Source organism: Lygodium microphyllum, chromosome 10, assembly GCF_053477565.2.
Source record: "Lygodium microphyllum isolate KBCC chromosome 10, Lygodium_microphyllum_v1.1.10, whole genome shotgun sequence".
NCBI classification, from domain to species: Eukaryota; Viridiplantae; Streptophyta; class Polypodiopsida; order Schizaeales; family Lygodiaceae; genus Lygodium; species Lygodium microphyllum.
Window position 1 is genome coordinate 59,195,375 of NC_141144.1, and position 12,460 is coordinate 59,207,834.

General features: G+C 42.4%; 1 protein-coding gene across 2 annotated transcripts in view; it reads right to left on the bottom strand.

The window, feature by feature from the left end:
• The window catches only part of HEN2 (RNA helicase, ATP-dependent, SK12/DOB1 protein), a 31,996-nt gene that overhangs the window by 17,125 nt on the left and 2,411 nt on the right, over positions 1–12,460 (bottom strand). The window contains exons 4-12 of one of the 2 annotated variants that reach the window (XM_087686303.1): positions 12,341–12,445; positions 12,191–12,259; positions 7,367–7,534; positions 7,201–7,272; positions 6,996–7,112; positions 6,094–6,321; positions 5,705–5,863; positions 5,200–5,289; positions 5,027–5,122 (exon numbers count right to left, since the gene is read on the bottom strand). In XM_087686303.1, coding sequence (XP_087542429.1) covers positions 5,027–5,122; positions 5,200–5,289; positions 5,705–5,863; positions 6,094–6,321; positions 6,996–7,112; positions 7,201–7,272; positions 7,367–7,534; positions 12,191–12,259; positions 12,341–12,445 — 1,104 coding nt within the window. The remainder of the gene's footprint in view (positions 1–5,026; positions 5,123–5,199; positions 5,290–5,704; positions 5,864–6,093; positions 6,322–6,995; positions 7,113–7,200; positions 7,273–7,366; positions 7,535–12,190; positions 12,260–12,340; positions 12,446–12,460) is intronic. The other variant, XM_087686304.1, reaches the window with a different exon arrangement.

Genomic DNA, 12,460 nt, shown 5'->3' on the forward strand with positions numbered 1-12,460 from the left:
GCTCATCCTCTTCTTCAAAGTCATCTGGCGCCTACTCTGATGGACCCTCTTCTAGTGACGAAGAGTCACACCCTTCTCGTGGAAGACCTCATCATCGTCAAAGGCGTCGACATTCTTCACCCTCGTCTCCATCTTCATCCCCATCAAGCGAATATCATAATTGTTAAGCATACTACGTTATTCGGGGCGTTTACAATTGGCAAGGCAATTTTCACTCTTAAGTGTCTCTGTGCCATCTTTGACCATCAGATTGGTGTTAGGTACCATTAAGTCTAGTGTCACCAACTGACACTTATTGCCAAATAAATGACCTAGGCTAACAACTCGCACCAGATACCACCAAGTACCGGTGCCCCATAACTTATAGCAACTTTTGCCTTTGACATCCCGTGATTTCCTCGGGTCTCGCGCTCGTAAATTTACTTTCACCTAGTTACACCTCACATGTGCAACATTTACTTAACCATGTGATTAAAAATTAATCCACATGTTAAGTGAGGTTTCAAAAAGACATGTCCTCATAAGAGTATTACCAGCTCATGTAGGATTCAGGAATTACTTAGTTCCCTGAGACGCCCCTTGCCCACATACGTCAACCTAGTTACAATGCCAATGGGATAGTTCACTCTGTGTTAACTATGCTCTTTGTTTGAGATTCTTCAAGATCATGAGCCTACTACAATTGATGAGACTCTTACACAAGATTTTTTGCATAGTGCTATGCAGGCTGAGCTCGATTATATCGAGTGGAACCAGATTTGAAAGTTGATTCCTTATTCAAAGAAGCGAAAGGTGATTGGTGTAAAGTCAGTCTTCAAGACCAAGTATCGTGCAGACGGAACCTTGGACAAGCGTAAGGCACGGCTTGTTACTAAGGGATTTTCTCAGAGGGCAAGTTTGGATTATTTCGAGACTTTCACACCAATAGCTTGGATTTCCACTATTCAACTTATTTAGGATTTAGCCACCCAACACTATTGGCTTATTTATCAAATGGACGTCAAGTCGGCCTTTTTGAATGGCGTCTTGAAGGAGGATATTTATGCCTCACAGCCTCCTAGTTTTCTTATGCAAGGGAAGGAGAATCATGTTTACAGGTTGCAGAAGGCCCTTTATGGCCTAAAGTAAGTTCCTAGGGCTTGGTATCAATGGATTGATCGATTCTCCCAACCTTTATTACAAGGTTGTGGAGGACCATGTACATCTTGGTCACCTTGTATATTGTTGATCTCATCATTTCAGGGAGCGGCACACAAGAGGTTGATCATACTCAACAAATATTGGAGTATGAGTTCAACATGACGGATCTTGGAATCCTATACTTCTTTCTTGGATTGGAAATCTATCAAATGGCATAGGGCATTTTTATCTTGCAACACAGGTATCTCTCTGAGCTTCTTTCGAAGATTGGTATGGCGGAGTATTGGCCTATCTCATGCTCCATGGACCCAAAGTCCAAGCTTTGGTAGCAAGAGATCCCCTTAGAGATACCACCCGTTACAGGTGCCTTGTTGGCTCTTTGATCTGGCTGTAATCCTTATTCGGCCGGGCATCTCTTTTGTGGTGGCTTTGTCGTCTTCTTTAATGAAGACTCCTACTTAGGCTCACTGGAGAGCCGCCTTGCGCGTTTTGCGCTACCTACAACAGACTCGATCCTACAGGATCATGTAAAGAGAGGGGGCCACTCTTTTATGATGGAGTGACTTTACTTGGTCAAGCGATGTGGACTCACATCGGTCCTCCACTAGTTATGCCTTCTCCCTTGGATTAGAAGCTATCTCTTAGAGCAATAAGAAGCGACCTACTATGGCTCTTTCATCTACAGAGATTGACTACTGTGGCCTTTGTACTACAACTATGGAGACAATTTGGCTCCATTGTTTGTTGGTGGAGATTGGCTCTCCACAAACAAGACCTTCATAGCTGTACATGGACAACTAGTGCCCTTGCTCTAGCAAAGAACCGAGTGTTTCATGCTTGCACAAAGCACATTGAGATTCGGTACCATTATGTTGGAGAGTGAATCTAGTATCCCGAGTTAGCAGAGGCCTAATGTCCTACTACAGATAATGCAGCAAATCTCTTCACAAGGCCTTTGTCTAAGGCTTCTATGCTTCATCACCTGAGATTGTTGTGTCTCCAGACACTCCTATGATCTGAGACAGGATATTAGCTTGTAACTTTTAGTATTGTCGGTCTATCATCTCCCGGTTGTGAGCTCCTATCAAAGTCTAATGGAGACATGGAAGTTGGCATTTTAGTGTGCATTTCCCAAGTTCTATGAGCATTTTTCAGCACTCCCTAGCCTGAGCCACTCTATCAGACACTATTCTATCTCCTTGACTTTATTGTCATATCAGCTGTATTTTTTCCTAAATTTTTTATACTGCCTACTACGTTAAATACAATCGGCCAGTTGACAAGCCAATTTTGGTTCTTTTCTGCTAATTATAGCAGGCTGGCTAGCTCGGGTACATCACTCCTTTCACAGGTTGCTCCTCTAACTATGGGCACACTTCATTGTTTCCAGTGCTGCTGCTTCCATCATCATTTTAGGCCAGATTTGGTGCCCTTACTAACACCTTAGTATCTTCTTGTTGTCTTCTTTCTCTGTGTTCGAGTTCCTTCTTCTGTTGCACTCTCACAGTTTTGACATGAGGGTGCTCACAAGTGGTAATTATTTCATGCTTGGTGATTCATGTATTTCTTGGTTGAGCAAGAAGCAATCTACGGTGGCCACATCTAGCTATGAAGCTGAATATGGGCCAACATATACAACTACATTGGAATGTGTATGGCTAAAACACCTTTTGGTCAATCTTAGTGCAGGATGATAGTCATCCACTCCTATCTATACTGACAATCAAAGTATCATGGCAATTGTGAGAAATCAAGATTTTCATGCTTGTACAAAGCACTTTGAGGCGCATTATCATTATGTCAGAGAGAGGCTCCATGTAGGGGAGATTGACTTGGTTCATATCCCTACATAGAACAACTTGGCAAATGTGCTTACAAAATCTCTCTCTAGAGAGAAGTTTGGTCGATCTTAGTATGGGACAACAGTCACCCCCTCCTATCTATACAGACACTTAAAGTGCCATGGCAATTGCGAGGAATCCAGTTTTTCATGCTTGTACTAAGCACATTGAAGTGCATTATCATTATGTTAGAGAGAGGCTCCATGTAAGGGAGATTAACCTAGTTTATGTCCCTACACACTAACAACTTGATAGATGTGTTTACAAAAGCTCTCTCTAGAGAGAAGTTTGAAGCCTTTTACAAGGCTCTAGGCTTGAGATCATTTGGGGATTCATCTATGTATTCCTATACAAGTTCACATCATTCACTCGAGGGGGGTTTGTTACACTTATCATGTTCCTCCTAAGTTCTAGTGTAAACGCTCCCTTATCCATGGGCACTTTTTACCTTCTAGCTAGAAAAGGGTTTTTTCCCCATGTGAACACCCGTCAGTGAGTGTAGTACTTAGTACCTTAGGGATTGTACTTTCATATCATTCTCCCATAGTAGATGTGATATTTCAGCATTCTCCTCTCTTGTTGTTCACTTGTTCATTGTGAGTGTGTGTGTCTATGCATGCTACTGAATCCTAACCTAACACTCACTAGTAACCTCTGTTTTTACAGGTTCTGATCTCTTTTGCAAGGTAGGTGATTCACCATTGGCTTCCAATCATTCCAAGCCTCATATGGCATAACTTAGTATACTAGTTTAGTGGGGCAAGATTAAGGATATTCGCCAAACAGATGATTGCTTCCATCCAAAACTTGTGAGGAAGCCCTTAATCAGTAAGCATACATTGTGTTATCTCCATAAGAGATTGATTTTTCTTTTCAACAACACCATTTTGATGAGGTGTATATGAGGTTGTACATTGATGATTAATGTCTCTGAAAGTCAAAAATACATTGAACCCATGGGACATAGACTACTTTTTTGGCTCCCCTCGACCAATGTCAAGTGTAATAAGCTTACAACCAATGAAATTTTCAGTCATGCCCAAGAATGTCTTAAAGCTAGTAAGCACTTTTGATTTGTGCTTCATCAAGTACACCTGCCCATAGTGTGTAAAGTCATCATGAAGGTAACAAAGAAGAATTCCCCTATGGATGGGATCTACATCAAACCAATGCACTAGCTGCAATTTCTATGTAGCTCACATTGCTTCATCCTTGGAATGAAGTACGTTGCATCTTGCGAAGTACACAACCTTCACATACATGTTTGACTAGCACTTTTAAAAAGGGAAAATCAAGTACCATGTCATGCCTTTCCACCACAAAGCAAATTGCCATAGTTCAAATGACCAAACCAAGAAAACCAGAGCTCAATGTCAGCAACGACTGAGGCATCAACTACCTAAGCATATTGCTGGGTGCATATTGTCCTAGTGTCTGGGGGACTCGGGGCACAATCTGGTCCACAATGACCATGGTAACGGCGAAACACCTTTCATTGGCACTAAAATGTAAAATGCCTAAAAAAACTGAAATGTTCCACTGAAACACAAAACACCCCAAGTGAAATGGCTGACTGAAACATGATTTTTAAAATGGAAAAAAATATTTTTTTTAATTGTTTTTTTGAGGTTTTTGGGCACTACATGTAGGATACACATCAGTTGTTGATATGAAAGGACTCGCATGATATAAGTGTGTAAGCTATAACTCATTGTTCATAAAGAAAACCATCTCGTATGTATTATTCAACCGTTTCACTTGGTGTTTCTCTTGGAACTTACTCAAAGGTGAAACGTTTTGGAACATTTCAGGGGTGAGATGTTTCGAGAGTGAAATGTTTTGCGGTTACCTTAACAATGACACATTAGAATCCCATGCTACTTACCAAACCAAAAAAACAGCTAAATACCACATAAGAGTCTGCCAGCATATGAAGTTGAAAATCCCATGCCAGCATATGTGTCACAAAGAGAAAAAAGACATTAAAACCACTAAGAAACTACATGTGCAGCATGTATCAAGCAGAATGGGCATTGCTTTGACACCTGGGAATCCCGCATTGTCATCTTCAACCGTTGCGCCTCTGCTGTAAGTTGTGCCCTCTTTTGAAAGAGTGAATAATAATCTGTCTCATTGTCCGACTGCATTCAAACAGGACACATGAAAATTCTATGCATACAATTCACAAGAACTTAGAAGTATTTAAAAGCATGCCAACCTTGTAAAGGGGATGAGCATAAAGCTTCTTCTCTTCTTCCTCAATCTGCCTTATAATCTTCACAAAGTCTGGATCATCAATTTGCATGTCCTGAAAATATAAAAAGAGATTATCTTCTCATTCCCCCCTCCCTTCTACATGTGACATGTATGACTGTTCTTCACTCTCTTGTCACTTTGATCTTTGCTGACATTACATGAAAATGTGTCGCTTTTGCTTTGGTTGTACAAGGATAATACCACCAATAATCATGCTTCATTGAAAAAACTGGAACACACTAAAGGCTAAATTACAGGTTTAGTATATCAGCTGTCTCACGCTCCCACACATGGGAGTTCTCTTGTCAATTAGTCTGCTACTCATTTTCCCTGACAAGCCAGTCCCTGAACCTTTACCGCCGCATGGATATGTTAATCCTACTTACCTTCTGTTAATGCAATTTAAGGCATTTTCAACAAAAAGTTAGACTGCTAATCAGACCAAGTACCAAGAGCAAGTTACGAACTTCTATTGGATCCAATTTTGGTAGCCCATCAGGAAACCGCCTCTCCAGCTCCTGAACTGCCATAAGAACACTTTGTCGAGCCTCAGCTGGCCTTAAATCTTGAGGAACAGCTACTCTCAGTGCACTCACTCCGCATATCAAAGACATCTGCACAGGTACCTGCAACAACGAAATACCCATGAAAAATAGCTTAAGAAAGGGACAACTCCAGACCGACAGAAGGAAGCAGAGCATTGCACACTTTTCAAACATAATGAGCAGCATTGTCATCACATCTCACGTGTTCACATTCAAATACACGAGTTCACCTTGAGAATGCAAGGAACAGATAAGTTACACAGGAGGGAAAGAAAGACAGAGAGAGTGCTACTCTTAGAAGCAGTTCTTACCACATGCATTTCACCCTTCTCCTCTTTAGGACATGGCCTCGGCTTCATTCGAGGACCCTCCTGCGTCAAACCAGATGCACAGTAAAGCAATGTATCAACCAAGTAAAAGCTTGACCGAGCAGTTGTCAACATTGAAGATGGTAGGGGGCTGTGACCAGCTGGTTGCTTCTTGACAACATTGACAACAACACCCCATCCCCAGTCATCCGCTCCGTCCCTAATTTTTATCTACACCCAAAAGAAGTATAATTTAGCATCCTACCCAAAAAGACCATCATTAATAAAACAGATCCTACTCTTTCTAAAAGTCTGAAAAGGCATAAGAAGCAACATGGAGATTCATACATCCTAATCAAAGCCTGCAGGAACGGCGATTATTAGTATAAATCCTACAATTTCTAAGCATATGAGCCAGATCTTACAAAAAAGACAGAAGCCAGCAGTTTTGTGAGAATTAACCCAATGTTTTATCTTCCTCCCATCATCAACTCAGTCAAACTATGCACAAGCCTGAGTGACAATCAAAGTCTACACCATGAGCCTGCTTAGCAACTTGCATAAGTCAAGAACAAACTTTAATTACAGGCTGAATTTGCATGAAGCATAAAATGTAGGGTGGCGACATGTAATATGTCCCAACCTCTCCCTATGCTCATTTCTTCTTATTTTAGGGCACCGCACGTAATAATCGCAATGCATGTTCCAGACCAAAACGAACGACTGCCTGTTTGTTGCTAATAAATGATAGGTTGCTACATTTTGCATCTTTGACAGTGCAAGGCATCTAGTCAATTGCAGGTGTTGGTTTCCATTAAAAACTAAATATAGTACAAGTAAATTCGAAAGAACATGCATGAACTTGGAAGCTAGCTTTCAATACAGATGTGTACAAAAGTGAATACCAGCCTGCCAGGAGCCAAGAAAGCTAAGATGCGTTCGGGTCTCAGAATTTCAGACATCATCTGCCTCTCCAACTGTACAAGACGTAGTCTCAACCTGTGATACTCTGCGATCGAGTCCTGAGTAAATTCACCACCTTCAAAGCTGTTTGATATAAGATTCCCAAGAGAAGTAGCAATGCAAATATACTTCAACAGCGAAGAATACCTCTCCTGCTGTATCAAGGGTCAATGCTTCCTTTTCCAACTGTGCAACCTTCTCTTCTACATCAGGTAAAGCCTATAAATCAAAAGCAACCAAAAAAGAACCCAGCTATCAATCTTGCACCAGAAAACTCTCCTAAGATTATGCTTGTTCTGCAAAATGAGTATACCTTGTCATGCTGAAATTGATGAAATGAGTTCTTGATCACATGCTCAGCATCAAATTGGCCCTCCACTCGACTCATCAAATTCAGCAATGTGTAGTAACTCAACCTGAATGTACTGACTAAAGGAGCAGGCTTGCCCAAAACCATCTCTCTACAGGTATTCATGTCTATCTGCATCCATTGGTAAAACACAGTCACAAACATAAATTTGCAATACCATCCTGCCTTTGGTCTTGAAGACCAACCAGTGCAAATACTTCAAAAGTACAATTAGATTACATGTATGATTATCTTAGAAGTTCAAAAGTCCAATAATCGCAATCTATTATTACTAAATCTGAAGTAGAATTCAAAGAGCAAAATATTTTAGAAGGTAGAAATTGGAACAATCAAGACATTTGGTAGTTCACAAGTAAGTCGAGGGGAGTCTGGGGACATTAGAGCTCTGCCCTTTGTCAGTTACTCATTCACTTTATTCATTATTTACGCCTTTGGCTGGCCAATTTGCATCCCATTTATTGAATATTTGAAGACAACCTATCACTTTGGCATGCTAGCTCAGTCTACGCAACATAATCTTGTTGAGAAACCCTTCACCTGCAATTTGCGTTTTTTGCATTTCTGTGTTTTGCATTTAAGGTTTGCGTTTAGGGTTTGCAGCCCCTGAAAGGGGTGCCATCCTAGACTAGTTGTGCCTATTTATAGGCCACTCTCTCATTCATTCCTACGGCTAATTCATTCAGTCCATCACCTCTTCTCTCCAACCTCTCCACTACCCTCACACCCCTTCAGGAGGACATTGCAGTTCATGGTTCATGGCTATCTTCATCATCTTCCTTGTGCTACGACACCCTTGTTCCCTTTTATCACATTCACTCCATGATTCAAAACTTCATCATTCCATTCATGAGAGTTTCTTCTCTCTTCTCTTCTCTTCTCCATGTTTGCCGAGTTCACTCCGTGTTCCTCCCTGCAAACCCTACTGTCTTATTGGTATGTCATCTTTTGACATGGTATCAGAGCTAGATCTGTTCAAACATCGACAAAGATCCTCCACTCCAATGAAGGCAAAGACTGGTGGCGGGTTTGGCATCCACTTCTCTTCTTCCGCTGCATCAACATCCTAACTGGTGGCTGCTCCCTCCTACGTTTGCTGTTTTCCAGCCTATGTTCAGGACTACTGCTGCCACCTTCACCTCCCCGCTGCTAGCGGCTATTCTCTGCAACCTGGCTAATGTTCTTCTCTCCTCAGCCTGTCACAACAAATTCTCTCCTTGCTGTCGCTGCTGTTTTTCTCTCTCCTTAATCTGTCGCAGCAGATTTTCTCTCCACTGCCTACATTTGCTATTTTCTCTCTCTTGCAACCTATGTTTTGTCTCTCTCTCTCCTCATCTGCGTTTTTCTACCGGTTGCAACCTCTTTCTACTGGTCGCATCCTCCTCCCACTGGTAGCTCACTTCCAACCCTTCCACTGCCCTTCTAGCCCTTGAGGCGGACATTGCAGTTCATGGTTCGTGGGTGGCCTCTTCCTTCTTCAGCAAGGCACACTGGTACCCATAGCTTCTTTACCATCAGATGACCAAACTACTAGGTGCTTCTACTGTGGCATCACCGGGGACACCACCAATGCTTCCCATCCCCCCGGAGTATATGCGTCTTCCACCAAGCACTCCTTGTGCCACCTCTCCTTTATGGGCCACAGAGATCGTTCTGCATCGGCTATTAGAGTACTATGCTCAAAGCATTAAGACAAATTCGATGCGCACTAAGTCCTTTCGAGCACACCGAGGCTCTAAGACCTTGCAAGGCGATAAGCCCTCTTAGAGACCACCCTACCATGCAAAGATTTCCCCCACCCACTTCCAGGTACAATGGCTTCCACGGCCCACTTCTCCTCCATAGTCCACTCTCCTGAGAGCCCGCGACTGTTCTCCACCCTTGGCTCATCCTAAGCCTCCTTCTTCCCCACCAACACGCTTCACTCTACGGCGCTCAAAACTTGGAGTTGTCTCAACTTCAATCTTTGGGAATTAATCTACTATGACATTGTAGTGCCATAGTACATATTGAGTACTCCTTGTAAGCACCATACACTTCACACATGCACATACATCTAAACCTCTTGGTCATCTTTATACATACATATTCGGTTTCACTTCACATGCATAGATTCACTTTACATGCACACAATAACCCTTCTTGATCATGATTGAACATTTGTATATAGGAGCTCGGTTTTTCCCTTGTGCTCCCCAAGGGTTTTTTCATCCGCAGCTAGACACCTTTGTTTGAGTGGGGGTGTTGGAGCTATATATAGCTCACCTATCTAGACTAGGTCTCACCGATATATATATAGATTGTGATCAATATGAAATAGTCTTTGGGAGTGTACATGGTGTGTCTCCTCTCCCTCTCGCGTCTCTATATATCTTCTCTCTCTACATCTCAACACTATTAGCCACATCTGAAGGTTTTCGTTGAATCTTATGTGTCATGCCAACATTATCACCTCAATAAAGTTGAATGGCATACAGACATGCAATGATATTGCACCCTCTACAAATTCCCATTAGAAATGGAGCAAAATCTCCAAGGAATTTGTAGTGCGATCGCCATGCATAGATTGAGGAGGATCTAAGTCATCATGAACTGATTGATTATAACACACCATACACTATGGAGGTTTTTTCCACCTACTTTCAAGACCTTAAATATCCGTAGAGATTCCTAAGTCTTAAGCTTGTTATACAAATTACAATAGCTCTTATATCATTTTATTTTGGTGAATAAAGAGGCTATGCTTTTGAATACGAAGGGAGCAAACACACATATCTATCAAGGGTTCTAGTGGTAACCATAACCTATGGCTTCACAATCCGCTCCATTAAGAAACAGGCTATTAGATCTTCCCTTTTTTACAGCCCACTCCACCAAGAGATAGAGGTCGTCCGACTCTTGGTCTTGCAGTCCTCTCCATTGTAAGACAATGTAACCCATCTTGTATGACTCCACGGACATCAATTCCAATGATACCCTACCTACCATCCCTCCTCTACTCAATCTTGGAAGGCCAGCTTTATTTCCTTGCAACCTCATGTACCTTGCTCCTTCCTTCATCATCTGACTCATCGGAAGCCATGATTCATAAGTTTTTGGATTCCCCATCTCCTTCAAAGGGGGATTCAAAGAGGGCTTCAACCTAGAATTCTCTTCCTTCTGATCTAGAGGGGATCACTTCCTATTCTCATCATTCATCTCAAGACTGTAATTCACCCCCTCCCTATTGCAGCTATTCACGCACCTTGGCCGAGGCCATGGTTTTTCATCCTTCTCTTTCAACACCAACAATGAGGATCTACGAGTTCTACCTAAGGTTGGGACCTTGGATGTTTCAGCCATGACTTGGTCGCTATGCCTTTACATTCTTGTCAATGTGGAGATACGGAGCTAGAGGCTTCTCTCCCAAGGTCAAGTCTTAGGCAACATTAACTCCACCTTGTCTATTGTTTTTCCTTACCAATTTCCGTTCCGGTAGAATACTTGGATTACCAAGTGGAGAATATCTCTTTCACTCCTCCTAGGGCAGCTTTTTGGGCTTAAGAGGAGATGTTGAGCAAAGTCATTGAATGCATGTATTACATTAATTTCCATTTCGGTTTCCATTTACAAACCCCGAAAGGCTTTACTTGTAATATTCATTAGTCTCTAGGTGCCACCCTAGACAATTCAATGACTCGTGTCTATAATTAGGGCATGGGCATTCATTCATCATTGCTCTCTACCCATTTTTCAGTCACTCTTCTTCTTCTTTTCAGACTGTTGTTCCCTTCCTACCTTACATGGTAGTTGCTGCCCATCAGAGCTGCCTGGAGCTGTCATTCGTTGCCACCAGCTGTCAACCAGCCTAAACCCAATTAGAGGCTGACAAACACCTGTGTTTTCAGTAACCTGTGGCCATCCAGCTCCCCTGTAGAATTCAGCAGCTGTTGCTACACCTGGCAGCCCTTGCATTTGCTGCCTGCAGGTCCACTCATCCTCAGATACATGCGTTTTTTGTACCAGTAGCTGTGCAACCCTCTGTTTTGGTGTTCCAGCTGCCACCCAACTCCACACATGGCTCTTACCAGCAGACTTCAACCTCAACGGTGCTGCATTAGTGGGTGCAGCAGTGGAAGCATGAAACACGAGCTGAAGAAGCATTGCAAAGAGAGAACAACACGGCAAGAGAACTCAAAAGATAGATGCTCAAGAAATGGAATCCATATACCAAGAGGAGAGACAATACAAAAACAACAGTGAGTCACTGACTATTTGGGCACTCACACCAGCTCCCTCTCTCCAACGGGACCTGCACATGAAGGTGTATGCACAAAGCAATCTGGAGGGGGAAGCACCTGGCCAATAAATAGGCCATCAGTGTGATCAATTTGGCCAGCAATCTGGCACTACAAAAATACAGTCGGCCAGCTTAGAAAATGCCAGTCAGCCATTAACAGGCGCCCAAAAAACAGGCAGACTACATCATTCTCTAGTTAAAGGTACCCAGCCCACCGGAACGTGCACAGACTCACTCCTGAACTGACAAATCCAGTAACAAAACTACTTCGTTCTAGACCATTTCCTTACACTGTAAACCATAAATGACAAATATAGGCGCACAAAGGAACTAAATGTTAATGGAGCTCCATTCCTCCCTCCCTCCCTCCCTTTGTACATGTTCGCATCCACATATACCAATTCACATAGACATACATTTGCCTAGAAAATTCAACTCAAAATCCAGGTTGATGAGCAGATATTAAAATTGAATTGGATACAACTGCATACCTGCTCATCAATCATTATAATGGAGATGCCTCGCTCATCCTTTCCACGACGACCTGCCCTTCCACTCATCTGCATCCACCCAGATGGAGTTAAAAACATACTATAGGAGCTGAATTCACAATAGTATGATAAATTAACCGAAAGATGTACTTGTATGTACTCTCCAGAAGACATCCAGCGGTGACTGTCTCCATCCCACTTTCGAACCGCTGTAAACACTACAGTCTTTGCAGGCATGTTCAAACCCATCGCAAACTGCAGTGCATGTCA